Genomic DNA, 24,064 nt, shown 5'->3' with positions numbered 1-24,064 from the left:
ACTCTTTTATTCTGTTACTCCAGAATAACACAAGTTTTAAAACTGCCTAGGAGATGCAGAGACAACTCTGATTCCTCTTCTGTTTCTTTCCATCTCTAAGCAGCAAGGAGCTGCTCTTGTTTTCTTTATAGAGCTGCTCTAACTAGATAATGAGCTTTAAAAAAATATTTATTCTTTAAATGCTCTGGTTCTTATTTAAAATTAGTTTCTTTCCACAGAAAGATAAAATAAAACAATTTGCTACTGCCAGATGCTTCTCTCTTTTCTGGGGCCTTCTGTTTCCATTGGGCCAGTCAAGGTAAGTTTTGCAAGGGCTTGACCTGCTTACCCTTGCTGTAATGGTGCTGTTGCACTATCAAAGCCAAGATACCAGCTAGTCATTTTTAGTAAAATGCAGATTTTAATTTTTTTTTTTAAAGTATTTTCATGTATCTCATTGACATAAGCTGGTCACAGTTTGTTTTATGGCCCTTTCTTTTTAGCTGGATTAGTGACCATCTTTCTAATAAGTTAACTTGCTACTTGGTGTACATCAGTTCAGAGACTGAATTTTGCCTTGTGGTTTTCTTCTGCTTTTTTCTAGGCCAGTATATGCCATGTGCTTTTACGTAAACCTGATTATTTAGAGGTTTAGAATTCTTTATCCCTGTGTTGCCTCATGTTAGGATAATGAATGAATGCTTTAGGAGTTCAGTTCTGAGGTTCCCAAGAGATCTCCCATTGTTGTCTCAAATTTAGATCATTCCCTTTTTGACCTTAATGTCTAACAAGTTTGATTCCCAATTATTGGTAAAGCTAATTCTTATTTTAGCTTTATTAACACATGGGATAATGCTGGGAAAGCATGGATAATTTCAATCCTCAGATAATTGAGGAATCTTATTTTAAAGTCTGTTGAACAGCCCTTAAAGATGGAAGTTAATAATAGCAAGATTTATCCTTTTTTACTGCATTATTTTTTCTTTCTACATGTTCTAAAAAATATTAGTGAACAAGTAAGTAGTCAGAAGAAGCAGGGTGCCCCTATCATTCACAGCCGTAATGGTAGGGTTCTACAATTCAACCTTAAAGTTAATTCACACAAAGACTTGTTACTGCTAGTTATGGAACCTTCATGTACAGTTGGTCTTCCATAACCTCCAGATTTCACATCTGTGGATTCAGCCTCCTCTGTGTTGAAAATATTAATAAATAAATAAATTGTATCTATACAAAGCATGTACAGATTTTTTTTTCCTTGTCACTATTCCCTAAACAGTACAGCATAACAACTATGTTTGTGTAACATACATGTCATATTGGGTATTACAGTGATCTAGAGGTGATTTCAAGTATGCAGGAAGATGTGCATAGATTATATGCAATCACTATGCCATTTTATATATAAGGTACTTGAGAATCTTGATTTTGGTGTTCACAGGGTGTCCTTGAAACCTGTTGAATACTGAGACACAACTGTACTGACCACATCTTTTATTAAGATCTCTTGCTGGAACCAGCTGAAGACTAAACTTGGTGGCAATCTTTCTTGCTAAATGATTGTGGTCTTTGGAATGTTACTGAATGACATGAAATTTTAAGATGCATTTGTAAAATAATACATAGAGTGGATAGAATAATGATCTAGGAAGTCAGTTTACAACTTTTAAAATGCAACAAGTTAATGTAAAGAAGTTGCCGCCCGCCTGTAATCTGAGCTGCTCAGGAGACTGAAGCAGGAGAATTGCAAGTTCAAAGCCAGCCTCAGCAATTTAGCAAGACCATAAACAACCTAATGAGATTCTGTCTCAAAATAAAATTTAAAAAAATTTAAAGGGCCGGACTGGTGAAGAACCCCTGGGTTCAATCCCTAGTGCCAAAATAATAATAATAATAATAAGAAGTAGTAGTAGTAGTAGTAGTAGTAGTAGTGACTTTTTTTTTTTTCTTTAATTCATGATGTGACCTAGAATGCCATTTTTGTAATTTAAACTGAATCTGTTGTGGTAATAAATACTGGAAATTAGCAGATGGAGCTTCATGTTTCTTTCAGGTTTATAGGTTAAATTTACCTCCTCACTGTACATAGATTTGTGGGAAAGTTATACTTATTATAGGATGTTATAGCTGGAAGAGACCTAATAAGTTGTATAAATTTAAATATATGATTTAAGTAATGATTTTGGAGGGATTGCATTTTTAAGAAATCATATTAATAAAAAGAACTGTTTCTGATAGCAATTCTCAAAAATTTCCACTAGAAATTTCTTTCAAAATATGATTATCTTCTTTCTCCATACTTGTAGTTTTTTTTAAAAAAGTTTTCTGTTGAAGTGTTTTCATCTTATTGGTTTTTTGTTTTGTTTTGCCTTTTCTACACAAAGAATATGCAAATCCTGCCATATTTATCACGAATAATCTTGCTTAAGAGAGTTCTGCTAGGTGGCTCTTCTTTGAGTCTTAATTTGCCTCTTTCTCTGAGAATAGGATATAAGATCCCTTTCAGATCTAACAGCTGCTTACGCTTTGATAAGTGATGAATGATAGATTTTTATTTTGGTATTAAGGCAGTCTGTAACGGATCTTATTTATATTCCTGCTGCCACCTGAGCCCATGTTGTCACACTTCCATGCCTAGAATACTCAACAGTTTTTGAGTTGATTTTCTTGCTTTAAGCCTGCCTGTGCCCCTCCCCACAGATTGTGGATTTCAGTGTGTAACCTGTTTACTCAAGAATCTTCTGCTTTTTTCTGTGCCTATGGCATAGTATCTAAATGCTACAACTTAACTTTCATGGATCTTGTGTAGTATGCATCAAAGCACAATTCAAACATGCATGCATGTCTTCATACTCCTGAATTTAAACCCAGAGTGATCTTTTCATGTTATCCTAAGAGACGATCCGACTTTAGGCTTATGCTGTTGTTCTTGCCCTCCTGCCCCCAGGTTTACTATCATCATGAACTTTCCTTTGCCTTACCTAAGTTCTACTACTTCTACCTTCTCTAAGAGGTCCTCAGAAATAACTTTGGCAATGTATCCTCCCCCTTTAAATTATTAAAGCAAATTCTGTGTCTTCTGCTCATGATTCTTATTGTTCACTTATGTTGGCACTTAGTTAATGACTTGTGTGGTCTTTTATTTGCTATTTTCCAAACAAGTAACAGATTGTTAGCGAATCCAATAGGTACTTAGCTGAGTTCTTAGCACATCAAGGGTGCTCAGTAAAATACTTGTTGAATGAATGAAACAAATACACAGATACTCTTTCCTACAATATAAACCTGGAAGTTAGTCATTGTTACATGTCTGTTTCCAGTGGTTACTTGTGACTTTACATTGTTACCACCTCTCTTGTTTTTAATGTCTGCCTCTTTACTGTTGCTTTTTCCTTTAGTAAATGACAGAAGATAAAATGAAATAAGTTAATAATTTTATTTGATGGATAAATCGAAAACACTTATTTTCCCTTAAATGATAGGCACATGTATTCTAGTTGTACGGTAACATTGATGATCATCAAGGTTTAACAGATTTTGGTTTTACCATGTATTTTTCTGTAGAGAAAAATGATAACTTGACACCTAGGCCTTTCAGAGAAATCCAGTATATTGATATATTAGATTTGTCTCACTGATTAGACACATTTACTTATTTTGTTTTTTAAAGTATCCTTACTTGTGGGTAGCTGTAGAACCCATGCCTTTAAAATAGACACTAGCCAGTGACAAAAAAAAAACAAAAAGTTTTTTTTTTTAGGTTATCTGCTCATAATTCCTAAATCTAGGTAATTTCTCTGTGTGTTTACATTGCTTCTGCAAGTATGTTTCTAAAAAATGCATTAACCCAGATCAATGTGTATAACTTTGTGTGTGATTGACTTTTGATAGGTCTTTACTAGTAAGACTATAAGTGTTTATTTTCATTACTATTAGCTCATTTAGATATGAACTCATTTATTCAAAAACTTAGAGTAATTTTTCTAAATGTGAGAAGTATTTGGAGAAATATAAGTAGACCACATCAGTCTGGAAGAAAGGACTATAATCCACCCTCTTTGAAATTCACAAAGTAAAAGATTCACATTTACCATGATGCTGTAAAAGTCTTTGCACAGTTTTTTTTTTTTGTTTGTTTGTTTGTTTGTTTGTTGTTTGTTTGTTTGTTTTGGTAAGGAGTAGTACTGGGAGTTGGACCCAGAGGTGCTTTACCATTGAGCTACATCCCCAAACCTTTTAGTTTTATTTTGAGATAGCATCTGTAAGTTGCTAAGGCTGGCCTCAAACTTCCAACCCTCCTACATCAGCCTCCCAAGTTGCTGATATTATAGGTCTGTGCCAGTGTCCTGGCTTGCAGAATAAAACTTGTACTCAGGATTTGTCTTACTTGATTATTTCTTCCTGTCCTCCTCCTCTGGTCTCTCTGCATACCTCCACCCATTCTGTTAGTTTTGCTTTGACTAGCACATTGCAGAGAATTGGCATTTTGTGAAAAATGCTGAATTAGGGCCATTTATTCATTTAATTTGCTCTTCAGGAGAAAAAGGCAACATTGAAATAAGTTAGTGTTAATACACACCCAAAATAAAGCAGCTTGTAGGGTGCAGTGAATGTAATTCTTAAATGGTAGGATCAAAATGGAGAGGGAACAGATATTAACAGGCTAACCTGTTGATTTTTAATTAGGTATGTTAGAAGTGTTGGTGACATGGTTTCCATTGGTAAAGAACTATTACCTGTAAAAATGGGGTACATGTGCATATCTAGTAGCTACATGCTATAGGATTTGGTTCTTTTGGTCTCGGGTTTTTTTCCCCTTGTTTTTAGCCTAGAGAAATAGGTCTAAATTGTAAAGGTTTATAAGAAGGATGAGTAAATTGCTTTTAAATGTAGAAATTGTCCTTGGTCTTTCATTGTTTTCTTTTTTCATGTCTTCATATTTTAGTCAACAGGATTTAAGTCTCTTAAATTTTTTGCTTTGGTGGTTCTGGGGATTGAACTCAGTGTGATCTACAACTGAGGTCGATTCCTAGCCCATTTATTTTGTTTTGAGACAGGGTCTCAGTAAATTCATCAGGCTGGCCTTGAATTTGAGATCTTGCTGCCTCAGCCTCTTGAGTAACTGGGATTACAGGTGTGCACAACCATGCATGGCTATTTTAAATCTCTTAGATGTAATGCGAGTGTGAAAATTATTATATATTTCCTACTCTCAAGTAACTTAGTCATTATTTGTTTTCATCTTCCTACTGTCAGGTATTTCTGGACATATGGAACCCTAGTGGAGATGACTCTTATATTTGCTTCTTTTCTTTGTCCAGTTAAATAACTGTACATTATCTTCACTTGTTTTAAACAAGAGTTTGTTGTCATTAGCACTTACTTAAAACGTGATATTTTACATTGGTGGACTTCATAGGAAATCTTTTTAATGCACTCAAAATAAAAATCTTAATATTTTCTAAATGTGCATGATGCTATTAGCCTTATTTGTTAAAGGCTCTAAATATGCTAGCAATTGAGGATGGACCTAAGTTGAAATATAGGAAGGCTTTGGTTTTTCTTTTAGACAAAATTCTTTGTTGTGGTAGAGGAGTGACCTTAGGGACTGAACTTCATCCCTGGCCCTTTTTGTGTTTATTTTGAGTCAGGAGACAGGGTCTCGCTAAGTTGTCAAGGGCCTACCAAAGTTGCTATGACTGGCCTTGCACTTGAAATCCTCCTGTCTCAGCCTCCTGAGTTGCTGGGATTATAGGTATGCACCACTGCACCCATATTAAACAAAATTCTTGCCATGTTTATCTTAGACTGGGATTTTAGAAAAATAAATTTTCATGATTATATGAATATAATCATACCTTTAGGTCCTGATCTTCTGTTTCTGTAAAGACTTTTTTAAATTATCTTTTTGTTAATGATGAGCACTAAGTTCCTGCATTAAAACACAGGTTTGGTGTGGTGTGTTTGGCCGGTGGTATCAAGAAAGTTGTTAGTTCTCTGAAATGTAACTTTTTCAGTAATTTCCAGGTTATTATATATTACGGCATGTGCTGCATAATGATGTTTCTGTCACCCAGGAACTACATATACAACAGAGGTCCCATAAGATTATAATAGAGCTGAAAAATTCCTGTGATCTAGTATTTTTACACTGCCTTTTCTATGTTTATATGTGTTTAGATCTGCAAGAACTTAACATTGTGTTACAGTTCCCTACAGTATTCAACATAGTAACATGTACAGGTTTATAGTCTAGACTATACCATATAGCCAGCTACACATGCGTGTATACCACCTAGGTTTGTTTTGGTATAGCAATGTGCTGCATAAATCTTTTGGTCAACAACAACTGACCACGTGTAATGGTAGTCCCAAAAGATTATGATAGAACTGAAAAATTCCTAAGACCTAGTGATAGTGTAGCTGTTCTATTGTAGCACAAGGCAGTGCTCATGTTTGTGGTGATGCTGGTGTGAATAAACCTACTGTACTGTTAGTCATATTAAAAAAAATAGCATATGCAATTATATGCATTACATACTTTATTGATATTGATACTAAAGGATTATGGTACTGGTTTACGTATTTACTATGCTATACTTTTATTATTTATTATTATTTTAAAATGAAATTATAGTTTACCAAAAATATGTTTACTGTAAAATGATATGTCACTGTTACATCAGCAATAGCGATGAAATCTCATGGTACATTTATTAGATCATCCCTCATCATTACAGGACACCTATTTAATGTAACAAAATTATCTTCTTCTTTTTTTTTAAATTGTTGATGGCCACAGTATCTTTATTTTCATGTGGTACTGAGGATCATACCCAGGACCTCACACATGCTAGGCGAGAGCTCTACCACTGAGCCACAACCCTAAACACCTTCTTCCTTTATACTTATATAAAGCATAAAGATTTAGTTACATATAATAGCGAATCCATCTTGAAGAATTTAGGAAAGGGAATAATAATGTGTTCATGTCCTTGTTACAGTACTTGGGTCCCAAAAACCACAGTTTGTTGTTTTAAAGTTTTCAATTCTTTATTCTTTAATTAAGACAGGACAATTTTTTGTGTGTCACTAGTTACAAGTTTAGACCTTTGTTTTTAAATAAGTCTGTGGTTCATTTTCATTGAGCTCTTAAGTTTTTATGTAACAGTCTGTGAAAAAGAATTTCAGTTCTGTCTGCATGTTTATATAAACTCTGTGAGATTCACTTATCTTGTTGAATGTGATCCTCTTAATCTTCCTGACAAAAATAGGCTAGCTAGATGAATATCCAACTTATAGATGGTAATAGTAAGATTCAGAGTTAAGTGAATTGTACAGAGCCAGCACTAATCTGGGATTGACGTGTATTATTTTCTGTTGAAGGTGATAAGTTTATAGTATTTACTAGATGTCTTTAAAGAAAATGAAACTACTCAAGGGAAAAAATTGCATCTATTGTGAACATGTATAGACTTTTTTCCTTGGTTATTATTCCCTAAACAGTACAGTAACAATTTGCCTAGCATTTACATTGTATTAGGTAGTATAAATAATCTAGATGTGATTTAAAGTGTACATGAGGATGTGCATAGATTATATGCAAATACTATTCCAGTTTATGTAGGAGACTTGAGCATCTGGGTATTTTGGTATCCACTAGAGATCCTGGAATCAATCCACCATGGATACCAAAGAACACCTATAGCCATCATATCATTCATTCAGCATTGTACTAATTAGATAGGTATTATTTTTGCTTTTGTAGAGGAAATGGAAGTTTAGAGAGGTCAGGGTCAAATTATCCGAGGATCACACAGCTGGGATAAGAATTCTGACAATCTGACTTAAGAGTATACGTAATGATGTGCTAGGCTGCTTCTCTCTATAGTAGTACAAGATTATATAATTAATTGAGTTAACTTCCTCAGAGCCTAAATGAGTAAGTGTACATGGTCCTCTCTTTTCTGAGGGAAATTTGTTCCAAAATTCCAAGGAAGGCTGAAAAACCATTTCTGAAACGATACGTAGTACTGAACCCTGTATATATTGAGATTTGTTCTAAATGTCTTGCTGTGTTACTACACAGTACCAGAGTTAATCTGTCATTCCACGTTGTGTGCCCTGGTACCTCCTTTGTGTCTCACTGGGTTGTTATTGTGCAAAATAAAGATATCTGAACACAAATACAAGCACTATAATATCTTTATAGTTGATCTGATATCCAGACAGCTAAAGGGAAGGGAGTTTGGGGGTGGGCTCATAGCATGTACAATGTGTATATGCTGAAAAACAATGCTTTACATCCCTGGCAGGTTGGAGTACTCCTCAAGATTTCATCATACTACTCAGAAGGTTACAAAAGCACAAAACTTGTGGATTATTTCTGGAATCTTCCATTTAGTGTTTTCAGACTAATCTTTCAGTGAAGATTGACCTTGGATAAGTGAAACTCTAGAAAGGAATTCCACAAAAAAGGATTGGAGGGGCCTGCTGTATATCAGCAATTCTAAATTATATAGATTGAAAGTGTTTAGTAAACTGATTTTAATTACTGACGATTGTCTTATTAATGGTAAGACTCTTGTGTGTTTCAAATATTATCTACCTTTTAATCTAAGTGTTTCTTTAAAAATGTGTTTTGAATTTATATTACTCTAGATGAAGAGGTAGTAAATTTAATGATTTTCCCACTTTAGGGTACTAAAGGTCTGCTTTCAACAGGTATTTCTGTTTCTGGTTGAATGAATTCTTGATTCCATGTAAAGATTCCATTTTTGCATTTACATATGTATTTACTCAGTTTAGTGAACATAAGATAGTTTTTTGTTACTCGGGATTGAACCTGTGGCACTCTACCACTAAGCTACATCTCCAACCCTTCTTAAAAATATCTTATTTTGAGACAGGGTCCTTCTAAGTCACCCAGGCTGACCTCAGACTTGCAGTCCTCCTGCCACAGCATCAGGAGTTGCTGGGATTATAGGTGTGCACCACTGTACTCAGGGAGATTATTGTTTTCAAATACTGTGTTTATTGACCTCTTTAAGGTATATGCTTACCACATAGAATTTGACTTGAGCACAGTTAAAACAAACCAAGAGGTAAAAATCAAACTTACTTAGGTTATCAGTTTTCAACTACAGGTTGCAGCAGAAATGGTTTTAGCCAAATTTAGGGCATAGTATTTTTTTTAGTTGATTTTCTATGAGGCTAGACAAAAGATAAATCAAGTCATTTGTGATCTTTTTCCAGCAGAAAAACGTTTAGGAAGTAATTATGAAAAAAAAATTGAATTTCTTACATGAAGAGCTTCATAATTGTTTTCATAGCAGTAAAAATTTGACAAAGTTTAGGTTTCACAAAATTTGTAACATTGGTAGTGCTTTTTATTGCTGTTCCTTTTATTTGCATTTTTAAAATACAGAATATGATGAAACATGCTCATTTAGACCTAACATTAGAAACTATTTAAGAGTGACTGAACAGGTTATGTAGTACTCCCTGGTTTTTTGTTCATGTGTTTATTTTCCTCACAGTTGTGATTCTTCTGAAAATATCTTAATAAAATGGCTTTATAACTTGTTTCATTAAAAGATAGGAAAGAGAAATATACATAGAAATTGTTTTGTATAGTGTATATACAAATGGTTGACCACTTATATCAAGTATAATATATCAATTATTTGTTTTTAAAAGGTGCCAAAGTCCTTAAAATTCAGTTTTAATATTTTAGGAAATTTAGTTTACTTCTCCTATGTCTTTTGCCTTCCCAAAACTCTCCCTGTCTCTGATGCTAACTACTAAAAATTTTAATTATGGTACTTTGCATATTTGCCAAAGTTGTATAAATGTAAATTTGTAAAGTAAGACATGCTTTGATTACATAGTGTGCTTCACATTGCTAATGCAAACTACCTCTTTGTAGTTTTATGAATGATGTACTTTATGAAATCTTTTGAGGCATTAGGATAACAGCTAAGTTAAGAATTTTTTCTTCCAGTCATTTTGAACACGCCATTTTCATTGAACTGCAAGCTGTTTTGTGTGGCAAGGCACTATTACTTTGTATGCCCCCAAGGGAAAGGAACATAACCTAACATGGAGTATAAAACACTGTACAGTTAAAGCTGAAACATCAAAGGGATTATATCCTCTGTATGAAGCAAGAAAGTATACCTACATGCAAAAAAGGACAGCAAAGAAACCTGAATGTCTCAACTTTGGTTATTGGGAAGATGGAAGCATAAATAACTTCTGAGGATTTAAACTATAAGGACAATCTCAGAAGCTTGTAGCCTGCATTTCCATTTTTGCTGTGATGTTGAAAAAAGAATTGATAACTTAGAAAAAATTTAATAATCTCTCACGATGCTACCAGGTAACCAGCATAAGTCAACACAAATCCTCTGAAAGAATTCAACTTGTAAAACAGGAATTATAAAGTCTTCCTTCATATTTGGTGTATCCTACAGTTAATAGAAATGGGAATCATTATACATTTTCAAAAAGTAGATTTCTTCAGACTTTGGTAAACAGACTTTCCTATGATGATCAAGCCTTTGTGAGAGTTCTAAATTTACCAAGTTCTTAAAACTTTTCATATGAAATATAATATTTTGTGTACTAAGGTCTTTGGTTTTTCATGGTCACACATCACAATTTGTTTTAAAATTAATGATTCTTTTAGAAGATAAGTTGGATATAAGAATCTTACTAATAAGCTTACAAGTTTGTCAGGTAAAACAAGCTTAACTGGTCTCTGCCTCCCAAAATGTTCAGAGATTTCTAAGGAGGAAGAATGTAGCTTTTTATTCAACCCTAAAGGAAAAATTTTCAGGTGTTTTAAAGTTTTAGGTGTGGGAAGGAAAGCAATGGAAAAAAGATTACTGTCAAATTCTTTAATGGTTTTAAATATAATTTGCTGTAAATCTTATCTGCCTGCTCTGGTAAACTTAAACTCTTGTTCTATGTAGACTTGTGACTTTTTCTTTTGAGTGGGATTTGATCTTTGTGTTATGAAGTCAAAATGTTTCAGTTTGAAGTTACATTCATTTGTATGATCTACTGCTACCACGTGGGGAATGTTTTGTTGCACTGGGGAGTATTTTTTTCCCTATTTTTTAAAATAACTTTCATTCTTAGGAGAAATTACTATTTTTCTCTTAGGTTTTCAAACTTGGATTTTTGAAATTAGCTTAGAATTCTAACTGTGGGTATGGTACTAGCTTTGATTTTATATGTAGGCCATTTTGTGTAGTAGGCTGTTTCTCTCTTGCCCACCATGCTTCTGGGTTGCTTTGCCAATAACCAGTTGCCTAATTTGATTTTCTTTGCATCAACCTAAAGCAAAATTGTAAAAGGATAATATTCGTTGGAAGGCGTGTGAACTGGGAGCAATCCTAGTTCTTTCTCACTTGCTGTATTTTTTTTTTCCATTAAAGTGTATATTATATCTCTAATCTCTTAATCTGGTTATGAAGACTTGTGAGTTCTTGTATTTTCAAATCCTGTGGCCTTTTTTTTTTTTTTTTTTTTCCAGTACTATTTTGACTGTATTATCCCAAGTAGGCCACTTATGTTGTTCTAGTCACAATTTCGTTTGGGAAATTCTTGTTTAATGATATTTATACAATATATTGATTGTTTCTTTATCCATTAATTCCATGGTAGTTCATTTTAGTGGGTATGTTAGTCATCTTTACTTTATGAGTTGACTTTCACAAGTAATAAAATTCGATGTGTGGTTGTTCTTGTCCAGCTGTAGTAGGTTTTAATTTATATGTTTGATAGGAACATATAAATTAAAGCCTACTGTATGCTTATACTTTTCTGTTGTTCCTATTTATCAAATTGATCATTTAATTTGAAACCTAAATAATCAATTACTTGATCCAATTCCTGTGGCTATCATGTAATTTTTATCCCTCTTCTGGTTTCCTTAAGTCCTTTTGAAAATCATATTAAAATCAAAATTATAATGTGGAATTATGTTAATATAGTGAGTATTGGGTCAAATGCTTTAGAAACTTATGTTAATCTTCATGATTTTTATTCATGAGAAATAAAGATTAATTTATAAACTTTAATGGTAGTATTGGTACATGAGATTGAACTTTCCAACTAATATCTTCAAGTATAAGTATGTAAACTCTGTACAACAAAAACAAAAAACAGAAACAAAAGTTTGTTTTTTATTTTTATTTTTTTTTAGTAATTGCCTAGATGTTAAGCACCTTTGATCTAGTATTTTGTAAAGGACCAGATTGCTGTAAAATTCTTCAGTACAGATATTAAAAATCAAAGGTGAAAAATACGGAAAAATTTTTATCTTAGAGTCTCTTATTCCAAGGAAGAGAGAAAAACTTGTGTTTAGTTAAAACTGAAAGGAAATTAATATTAAGTTAGAAATACTGTGAGTCCATACTTTGAAATTTACTTGTGAAAACAATTTTGAATGTACATATAAATTACCACATGAGCATTAAAATAAATCATTGATGAAGTAAATTATTCATTCAACAAGCACTTACTAAGCATACTATGCATTTAGTATAGTTTGAGTAGTTTTATTCTTGAGTTGCACATTTTTAAAGTCACATTAAGTGATTTGTTTTTTTATAGTAACCTTTTTTTACTTTTCTTTTAGATGCCTGGAATGATGTCTTCAGTAATGCCTGGAATGATGATGTCTCATATGTCTCAGGCTTCCATGCAACCTGCCTTACCGGTAATCTTATGAAAATAACTAATTTCTGTGATGTTTTGATTGACTACTTTTATGTATGAGATTATACATATGTATTACAGGCAATCTTTTTAGCTTTTTAATGTCTCCAGAGTACTAAAATGTAATCTAGGAATTGCAGTTGACTTTTAGATCAAGTCTCTAGGCATCTACATTTTTCCCAGTGTTGATGCTGTACATCCTTAGTTATTAAATTCTGTATTAAGACCGGAATACTGAAAAATATCATTCGTGAATCAGAAGCATTTAAGTAGTTGGGTAGACATTTACTTTACTAGGCATTTTAAAGACTAAACATTTACTTACAGAGTGCTAATAAAAAATTGATATGGTACGATTAATACTAGATTTAGAAATCAAAATATTTCATTTGAAATCCACGTTTCCTTGAGAATTCAATGGTAGCAAATCACTTAGAAAATCCATGAACAGCCTTAGTACCCCTATTGGGCATTATAATAATATATACATGAGTGTGAAATTCAAATTAGTTTAACCTTTTCATTTCCTAATAGTGTGGTAGTTGTAATGAATAGCTATGAGGTACTCCCTTCAGGCCACATGTATTTCAGAATTCCAAATATTGAAAAGTAACATCATTTATACTATATATTATATAAAGATTTCCTGTGGGGTATGGAGTACTGCTCTATAATTTCTAACATATTAATATAGTTAGTAAAACTTACACATTTCACTCTGAGGTGGGATAAATAAGGATGTAAAGAGTTTCATGTTCATTCAGGGACAGTAATGGCTTTTGTTGCCATTGTGGCTTGAGAATCATACATAGTGGTCATTCACTGTGTGTCATGTATAAATTATAAAATGTAGTTTCAATAAGGCGAATGTTAGTAATTTCATTTTTCTTCTTAACAGCCAGGAGTAAATAGTATGGATGTAGCTGCAGGTATGTATACTATGTATGGGGCACTTCATTTAGAGAGGAGCAGCCATATTACATTGAAGAATAAAAGCAGTTTCTCTTGGACTTTATGATTAGGAAATTATCATAGTTTTAAGTTAGGAATTCTGGACCAGGTTCATTGTATAAATAGACTTTAGCCTGCACATGTTTTTAAATATTGTATTTATTTTTGACATCTAAAGTCTAGGTTTTACATGAAGATTGAATTTATGTTGAAACATTGAATGATCTGAATTTCAGTGCCCCAAAATAGTCCAGTCCTGTCAACATAGTGTGATCCGAGAATATTTGTAGAATGAACGAACTCTGGTTGAGTCCATATTTGTACTTGGTAACATGGGAGTGAGTTAGCAGCTATACACATTAAATGTGGAATGTTTGCTCTCCTCCAGCTTCTGGGCTACTTCACATGATTTTTCTGCTTGCCCTTATTTATACTCACTGGAATTTATAATTTTCTTTTCCTTTCTTTAACCAATATCTGATCATTTTGTTTTGTGAGGCTGTTATTTGTCTTAGTAGTGCTTCAATTGTTCACTAATAGGTCATTTTCCACATAAGTTATCATGCCAGGTACTGAACTTTATCCCATGAAATATGTCAAAATATTCTTTGTTTTAAATGTTACTGGTTGAAACATGTTTAACATATACCATGTGTTTTCCTTCAGGCTTCTTATGGGTCATAATTCATGTATCAAAAATGTTTCAAAAAAAGTCATTACTTATTTAAACTAGAAAGATGTTCTGAAATACCTTGTACAGTTTTTAAGATCCTATTTCGTTATCTAGAGATGGGTACCATTACCCTAAGTAATCCCAAGAAATTATGTTAAAATTTCTTTTTAATTACTTTTTCTATGCTTTGGTTTTACCATTGATGTCCATAGTTACATCTTTTGAGTTTTCCTAGTATCTGTGAACTTTGTTTTCTTTTTATTAAGTTAAATAGTTTCTAAAGTTACAGATTATTCATACTGTCAAATAACTGTACCCAAAAGCCACATATAATTATTGAATATTTGAGAGGTGGCTTGTATATTTGAGGATCCAATTTTTAAAACTTTTATTAAATCTTAATCAGTTTTAATTTAAACAGGATTGTGTGGTGGGTAACAGCTACTGTATCATATAGCACATGTGTCGAACCAAAGTAGTTGTTGACATTACCAGAAATCTAAAGCCTAGGATTAGAGGTCAGGGCATTTTTATACTTTGGTAATAAATATAGCAAAGGAAAAGGAATTTAGATAAATACATATAATAGCAAGAAAAGAAGTAGAAGTCAAGGTATATACTTCTCATATTGGCTCTGAGTAAGTTTGGAGATTGAAAATTCAAGTTCTAAAAATGTTTTATACTACCAGAGTAATGTGTGGTAAGAGAGTAAACACATCAGTCATGTAGGACATATATACCATCTTTAGTGAAAAAGAATATGGAGGAAAAAAATTATATAAATAGATACTGAAACTGTTAAAGAGCATGATTTTTCACAGTAAATATTTTGTCTTCTATTTTTTTTAGGCACAACATCTGGTGCAGTAAGTACTATTTAAACCTCTGTATTTATTTCATTATATTTTTTAGGCTACTATATTAATCCTTATTTCTGTTCTAAAGATTATCTGCTGTATACTGATTCTTAATTTTCTAGGCGAAAAGTTGATAAGCTTATTTTAAAAAAAATCTTAATTTTGATGGGATTTTTAGAGAAATCATGTCATTGTATTGTGTGGCTATAACAAAATACTGAAACTGGTGACTTTATAAAGGAAAGAAGTTGATATAGCTCAGTTTTGAAAGCTGAAAGTCCAGGATCAAGCCACCCAAATCTGTTCAAATCTGATGAGAACCTTTTGAATATTTCATAAGTGACAGAAGTATTCACCTGGGGGAAGTGCAATGAGAACAGAATGTGATGGAAACAATCACATGGTAAAAAAAGAATGAAAGAAATGAAGCTGAAGGCTAAATGTCTATAACAGTCCACTCAAAGTTACAAATTCAATCTCCAAAAGCAAGAACTCCCTCCATGGAGAAAAAAACATTAATTCTTCAGAAATTAATCACCTCTTAAAGGAACCATCTCCCAACATTGCCATATGATAGACAAGCTTCAGCATGAACTTTAGTGAGGAGAAACCATATTCAATTCATATCAAACAAGAATCACATTTGTAAGTTTTTACAAGGATTTTAATTCTCTCCACAATTAGAAGGCAAGCACAGTAATTATTAACCTTGTATTTTCAGGTAAGTATTACAGTTGAAGGCATTTTTTTTTTATATAGAAATTTTTATATATGCTTGCTTCTTATTGTAAACCTAATATAGACTTTTTCTTTTATTTAACCTGTTAATTTTTTTCTAATGTCAACTTGTCTAATACAGTTTATTTCTCTGTCTTTATCAGGGATTTTCTTTTTTTGCTATTCCTTACATATAATCAAAGGAAGAGCTTATGTAAATAACAATATTTAATCATAACAATACTGAGAGGTAGCTGTTATTCCACAGTTCTTTTTTTGTTTTATTGTTTGTTCGTTTCATTGGTTGGTTGTATGGACTGTTTGGATCCAACCCAGGGCCTCCTGCATGCTAAGCAGTGAGATACACACCCCCCATTCCAATCCTGCATCTGTGAGGATATTCAGAAAACTAAATTTATTGCAACTATATTTTACATTTGGGGGGGTAATTTTTGAGAACCTTCTTTAAATACTTTTAAGGTATTCTTGTATCTTTGGCTTTTAAACAGTATTTACCTGGTGTTCATTTATTATGAGTACCTGCTTTTATTTTCAGGAAAAAAAATAGTTTCATGTTTTTCCTGCTTATTTAAATAACATGGTTTACTGGAGGAAAACAAAGCACATGTAAGTTATAAAGAAGAAAATAAAGTTAACCCTGAATATTTCCACCAGGAGAAAACCACAGTTAATATTTTATTCATAATCTCTTTGCACATATTGTGGGTTATAATGAAATACATGTCTGTATATGCATATATAATTTACCATAATTGATTCTTTTTTGTTTTTAGTAATTGTAAATATATTTTTGTTTTATGTTTTTTGTTTCAAAGTTAATTGTGAAAATTTTGTGTCAATTCCCATCCTATAGATGTAATCATTTGAATTACTTTAGAAAGTATCCTTTGAGCTGGACATGGTGGCACTTGCCTGTAATCCCAGCAGCTTAGGATGCTGAGACAGGAGGATCAATAGCTCAAGGCTAACCTCAGGAACTTAGTGAGGCCCTAAACAACTTAGTGAGACCTGTCTCAATAAAAAATGAAGAGCTGAGAGTGTAACTAAGTGGTAAATTGCTCCTGGGTTAAATTCCCAGTACACAATTTTTTTTTTTTTTTTTAAGTATGCTTTGGCATAGTAATACATTAATTTATTTGACTTTTCACCTATTGATGAACAGTCAGTTTTGTCCTGAGATTTCTCCCCCACACATAGACACACAAAATTCTTTTCTTCACATCTAAGAAAGATTCCAGAAATAATGTTTTTGGGATGGAGTATATGTAACTCATGTTGTTTTTCAAGAAAAATATAAATTTTACATTTCTTATAAAAGTGTACTAGCATATCCTTTTCTCCAAGAATCCCTCATAGCAGTAATCATTATAAGTCATTTGAATTTTTGTAATGGTTGTAAACTGATAGTTGTTATTTGATTCCTTAATGAGATTGACCATTTTATTTGCTTCTTTGAGTTTCTCTTCTCTTAACCTGTCCCCATCCTTTCCTGTTTTTCTCTTAGTTTATATTTTATCACTCATAGTTTCCTATACTTTCTTGGAAGATTTTTATTACTTTATTATTTTACTATTTAAGAGTTTGATTCTTCTGAAATGTTTATAAGATAGCCAGTTGTTTCAGTTGTCTATCAAACCATTATTTCTCATGTTTGAAATCTTTTTTGTTATATATTCCCATATATTTTGGCATCTATTTCTGGGTTTCCTTTTCCACTGTCTATTTCTGTTTGTGTTTTTCTAATGCAATATTATGCTTTCTCCAAATACAATGACATTACTTAATATTTTTTTAATCAAGAAAGTTTTTGTGATTTTAAATGATTTTCTTATGTATTTTCAGATGCTAGCATTTGAATTCTCCTATGTTCCTATAACTGCACTTACCCACACATACTCAAAATATTTGATGTTTTCACCTGAGAAACTATTTAATTAATTTCAATTTTGGAAGAATTGATGAGGATCCAGGGGAACAAGATACAACTCCCAAGGGCAGGCCCCCAGTACGTCCTCCATACATGCCCCACCATCCCAGTCACCACCTAGTATAGTAGTTTGTTCTAATTAGGATGGACTCTTTAGGATATACTCTCGTAACCAAATCAGTTCACCTCCTGCATCAGTAAAGGAGCTTGGGGCTACTTCACATACAAACCATAACAGCTATCTTATTTCTTTCTTTCTTGGTTACTGTATTACTGTTTTTCTAGCTTCTGGAGTTTACATATAATTTTACATAATTGATTCTTTTTTGTTTTTATTAAAAACACAAGTTTTTAATAAAACTTTAATAAATCCAATTCACTGGTTTTGTTATTAACACTGAATGATATTTCATTGTCTAAATGTACCACAATTTAATTATCCATTAACCTACTGAAGAGCATCTTGGTTACTTCCAAGTTTTGGCAGTTGTGAGTAAAACTGCTGTAAACCTATATGTAGGTTTCAGTGTATACTTGAGTTGTAGCTCATTTGTATAAATGCCAAGGAGCTCCAGTGTGGGATTATATACTTACTACACGTATGTTTAATTTTTTTAAGAATCACCAAACTGTTTTCCAAAGTGACTGTACTGTTAAGTTCCTGGTTGCAATGAATGAGAGTTCATTCTCACCATTGTTTGACTTTATCAGTGTTTAGGATTTGGTTGAGTTTAATAGGTATTTATCTTAACTTGCAGTTTCCTAGTTAGTTGTGATATGAAACTTCTTTTCATGTGCTTATTTACTGAATAAATGTCTTTGGTAAATGAGGCAGGGCCCTAGTACCACCTGTTTCTTCAGATCATTTGCCTGTTTTTTAAGTGGGTTGATTCCTTGTTCTTAAATTTTAAAATTTCTCTGTATTTTAGATAACAGTTCTTTATGAGATGTCTTTGACAGATATTTTCTCTTAGTCTCTGTGTCATGTCTTCTCAATCTCATTAGTGTTTTGCAGAACAGAAATTTTTTAATGTTAATGAAAAATTAAATCTTTTTTTTTCCCCCAGCCAGTCAACTTAGTTCATGGATTGTTATTGGGGGGTGGAGGGAAGTTATAAGCTATATTTTTTGTATTAGGATCAGAAAGCACAGGTCTGTAAGATTCTGTATTAAGACTTCATTTTATATTCTTATTCAAGGGTAGTTTTTAGAAATAATCTGTGTGCAAATAATTTAAAGTTATTTTGCTACACCTGTACCTTGGCATATCTTTAATCTGTTCTATCTACTTAAGGAAATGGGTAGGTTACAGTCTTACTGGAAAAGTTGTCCCTTTTCCCTGGTAGTTTTCTGTTGGTCTGTGTATTTCAAGGCTGAATTACCATATGCATATGTGTTCAGGATGTTTTCTGAACTTTTCAGTATATTGTATCCTCTTTTTTCCATTATAGTTTTTGCTTTAAATTCTATTTAGGTAGGACAAACAATTGTCCTATTTATTGTTATTTCTATTTTCATTATAAAAACTTATTGTAAATAGTGTTTTTTCTCATTATTTGAAACTTATTACTGTTTATTCAATGATTTTTGCTAATTTATATTTATTAACATTGATTCCTCTATTAATTACAATAGCTTATCATAACTAGATTTTACTTAAAATTTATGTAAACACACCTACACACACTCTTCAGAACATTGTTACTATTTTGAATTCTTGAGAACTCAATTTTCAGGGTGTGATTTTATTGTTACCAAGAATATTTAGGTTAGATTATATATTATTTTTGTTCATTTGGTTTGTTAACTGAAATAATTTTTTATAGATTTCCCAATATTAAACTACTCTTGCACTTATGTAAAAAGAATTCTGCTTGGTCAAAGTTTATACATTGCAGGTGAAGATAACTTCACAAATATACTGCTTACTTTTTTAAATTTATAAGTAACATTTCCTACTTTTCTTTTTGGTACTTTTTAAAATTGGAGAGTTTTTTTATCTTTTTATCATCTGAAATAATGCTAAAACATTGCAGGTGTATTTTCTTCAAAAGTTAGTGTGCTATGAAACCTTTTGGTTGAGTATTTTTTGGTTCCTTTTTGATAACTGAGATATTCAAGTAGTATGAGCTTTTGGGGGTGAATTTTGATAGTTCTTCAAGAAGTTACTTTCTTCACAATTTGAAATGTGTTTAAATCTCTTCTATGCCTGTGATTGTGTTCTCCCTCAGTTATAGTGCTGTTTTTTGTTTTTTGTTTTCTCTCTCTCTCTTTAATGTTCTTTAATTAGGGTTGTAAGATTTTTGTTTTGTTTCATTTCTTCCTAATTAATGGTTGGGTTTAGCAGTTTTTTCCCTTAGTTTCAGTGTATAAATTTAGTTTATACATTGTATCAATATGGGTGTGTATAAAAATGCCTCTTACATATACACAGTTGAGTTTGAATATTGATTTCTTCATAACCTACTTTCTATTGTGTAGATTTTTCCTGAAGCTCAAAAATGTATTAACAATCTTGCAATTATTATATGTTTTTTCTTATTCCAAGTTTTCTATACATTTCACTGATTTTTTTTCTGTATATATTTATGACCATGCCATTGGTACAGATTCTTAATCTTTTACTCAAATTGTATCTTAGACGTTTTCTCATTATATTAATAGGATACATTGATAGTATGAGTGGACTGTAATTGCTGTTTTTTAATAGGTGGATATTGATTTATCTCCAGTTTTTCACCATTCCTGTAGAGAACATCTTTGCACATGTTCACAGTATTATCAATGGGACTTTGCACAGTCAAGTTTTAGGATTAGAAGATGGTTGGTTTCATTTTCAGTATTGATAAGAACTACTTAATTCCCCTTCAGAGAATTTATATAATTTTATTCCCAACAGAAACATAGGTGATATTCTTTTAACATTTTATATTAACAGTTCTCACTTGTGTCCCTTAATTTTCAGATACACTCTAGAATAAACTTTATTAAAAAAATACTTATTTTGATTTATTCCATAACTGCCGTCCTGTCTGATTTGGTAACAAATAATTTGGGTAATGGTCTCCATCTGTGGCAAAAGTGCATAATAATACAGAAGCTCCAATTTGAGAAATATCTTAATAACTTCTGTAGTGCCCCAAAGACTCAAGTAAATTCCTGGCTTTGATTTTGCAGAACTGTTCATCCTCGTCACTCTTAAGTTTTCCCTGATTCTGTAAGGTCAGACTTAAATCTTTGTAGGAGTTTGCGTATTAATTTGAGACTGGTTGTGATTAATAAAATAGTAATTTTGTAGAACAATAAGAATTTTTCATGTAATTAACATAACTTGTTTTCATTTGTCTTATGAATACACTATACTAATATAACCAGTATTGCTTAAAAACTATATGAATCTTATTTTGTTCTATGAGGGTAGTTTTAAGTTGCACGTTAGATACTTTCAAAGAAAAGTTGTACAAGTAAAAAATATATCGGTTAGCTCATTTTTCTCACTCCAGGCTTAACTTTTGTATAAATGATATCTGCATGTTATTAAGATATCTATACATAATTGCTGTTTCTTTTTGAAGTGACTGAGTAGTTCAAGTCTTGCTCATAATAGTATCTTATCAGGGACAATATTATCATCAGTTTAGTCGCTTTTTTATATTAGTGTGTTACTTATTTTCCTATTCTGTTTTCTCATCTGTAAATATAGGGACTACCTCATAGGGTTTCTGAAAGAATTAAATGAAAGTTAATGTAAAACAACACAGGGCTTAGTACTACGTACTTGATCAGGGAATTGTCCTTATGATAGAGACTTTCTATATAGATAATATGCTTGAGGACAGTATGTCAGTGTTGTTAAATGTACTCTTTAGAGCAAAATGTGATTGATTTACTCTCTTGTAGTCTTTTATTCCTAAGTTCCTGTGATCAAGTTATAATTAGCCCTCTTAAACCTTTATTTTTTTACCTATAAAACGAGATAGTTGTTATACCTGTATTGTATTATACTTGTGGGATCTAAATAAAGTAATAGATAATGAATACCAAATTGATTACTATTTATTTTATTAGCTATGCACCACTCTTCTCTCCACATTATTGATCAACTGTACATCATCCTTACGTACTTCATTATTTATCTTTTTATGTATTCTGGTGAAATTTCTCTTTCCTTCATGCCCTTTTAGCAAATGTGACTTGGAAAGTGTAAATGTATTTTGGGAACTTACAGTACACCAACCTGAGTTTATATAGTAAAATTTCAAGATGCTACTTAGTACATTATTTTATATATATTATATATATACATATATATATATATACAAACCCTTTATCTTAACACCATTTAATTATGAAATAAAGCATTACTCATACAGGTGAAGTTTCCATACGCTTGTCTCTGATTGCATTGCCTTTCGATGAAAAGATGTTAATGTAGGTAAATAACAGAAAACCAGATATTTTCTGGCACCTAGAAATTTTTCTGTGAATTCTGGTGGCTATGAGTACTTTCTCTACATTTACACTAGTTCTCTTTTCAGATGTAATAGAAAATAAACTTTACTTCATCTTGTTTAAATCATATGAAGTATTACTTCTTGTTCTCTAGGTTGTAGCTATTTTTTAAATCATCTAATTTTCATTTTGCATATTTCATTGTACCCTTTAACATCTCCAAAATTATGATGCATTCTGTAATCCATGCTGTCTTATAACCTCCATCATCAAGGAGCAGTTTTGGCTTAGGTGTGTGTGGATGAACAGCAAAAGTGCCCACATTGAGAGTGGATGTCCATGGTCTATAAGGAAATGCAAAAAGTAATGGCACAACACTCTTTATCAGCTAGGAGTTAAATGATTATGGCACTAAAATTGGAAAAACTGTATATCACATATGTTCAGCCACATTCCCAAGCAGACATTTAACGTCAGTAACTCTTAATAAAGTTGATTGTAGTGTGGGGAAGCTTCATATGTATACAAAAGAAGACTGTTTTGTACCAGTGTTTTGCACTTCTAATTTTTTAAAAGAAATGGCCTAGTGTGTCGGCACATGCCTGTAATCGTAGCAACTGGGGAGGATGAGGCAGGAGGATCGTAAGTTCAAAACCAGCCTTAGCAATGCAGTGAGACCCTAAGCAACTTGAGACTGTTTTTAAAATAAATGAAAAGGTCTGGAGATGTGGCTCGGTAGTTAAGTGATCCTGGGTTCAGTCCCTGGTACCAACAATAAATAGCCAAATAAATTTTTAAAGGTCAATAATTACCGTATTCTTGATGCCACAGGATATTGTTTGGTATATAACAGGACATGAGCACCTGATTAACAAAGATTCTGTGAAGATTAAGTAATACTTTGCCTGTTTTCCTTTTTATGTATGCATAAAAGTGATTATTTGATAATAAGAAAGTCTACGAATCAGTTTTTAAATACATTTTAAGTACAATCTGATGGACAAAACTAGCATGTGATAATGTGAATGATTTATTTTTGTTTCCTAGAGGACTGTACAATAATGTTTTAGATTGGAAAAAAATATAGGTCATCTTGACCTCCTTCAATGATGATCAATTTGTTACCATTTGAAAAATATGGTGTCCAGAAGTGGACCCACTTTAGATAGCATTCATTCATTCATTCATGATAACTTATAAAACTTTATGATCAAAGTCTATTAATTCCTGAGATTTCATTAGCAAATTTTAGCAGGTTCTTTATCATTTTGTTTGACCCTTATAAAAAGATAATTTTTTATTCTATATCAATTTCACATAAAATTTTATATCACCCACTTATGGTTTTGTGGCATTTGTGTTCAATTTTATCCCTGTTAGATTTCATCTTCCTGTTAGTTAACTCTGTCATCCAAAAGATTTTTTTTTTTTTCCAATTTTGAGAGCTGTATCCTTGTGCAATCAATGCCCATGAAAACTTCTGTGCAAGTGATATACTATTCTTTGGATTAGAGTAGATGAAAATATGATAAATCCACTATTTAAAATAACATCTAGTCATTTACTCTTATTCACTAGGTATAGATTGGATTGTCTTATGTTCAGTGTTAAAATGCTTCTATTCTTAGTAGTCATATCTTCATAATTTTAAGAGAGGTCCTAAAACCTTTGTTGATACATGGCTGCTTTTGAAGTACTTTTAAGATGTTCTTGTTTTCAGTTTTCTCCCTATTTCCATGAACAGATTTAATAATGACT

General features: G+C 32.1%; 1 protein-coding gene across 1 annotated transcript in view; it reads left to right on the top strand.

The window, feature by feature from the left end:
- Prpf40a (pre-mRNA processing factor 40 homolog A) overlaps positions 1-24,064 on the top strand; it is a 53,482-nt gene that overhangs the window by 3,271 nt on the left and 26,147 nt on the right. Inside the window, 3 exon segments of the mRNA XM_047547444.1 lie at positions 12,629-12,709; positions 13,607-13,637; positions 15,182-15,198. Of these exon segments, the coding sequence (XP_047403400.1) occupies positions 12,629-12,709; positions 13,607-13,637; positions 15,182-15,198 (129 nt within the window).

The sequence above is a fragment of the Sciurus carolinensis genome, chromosome 3 (genome assembly GCF_902686445.1).
Source record: "Sciurus carolinensis chromosome 3, mSciCar1.2, whole genome shotgun sequence".
NCBI classification, from domain to species: domain Eukaryota; kingdom Metazoa; phylum Chordata; class Mammalia; order Rodentia; family Sciuridae; genus Sciurus; species Sciurus carolinensis.
Note: the sequence above shows the minus strand (reverse complement) of the source record. Positions and strands in the feature narration are given on the sequence as shown.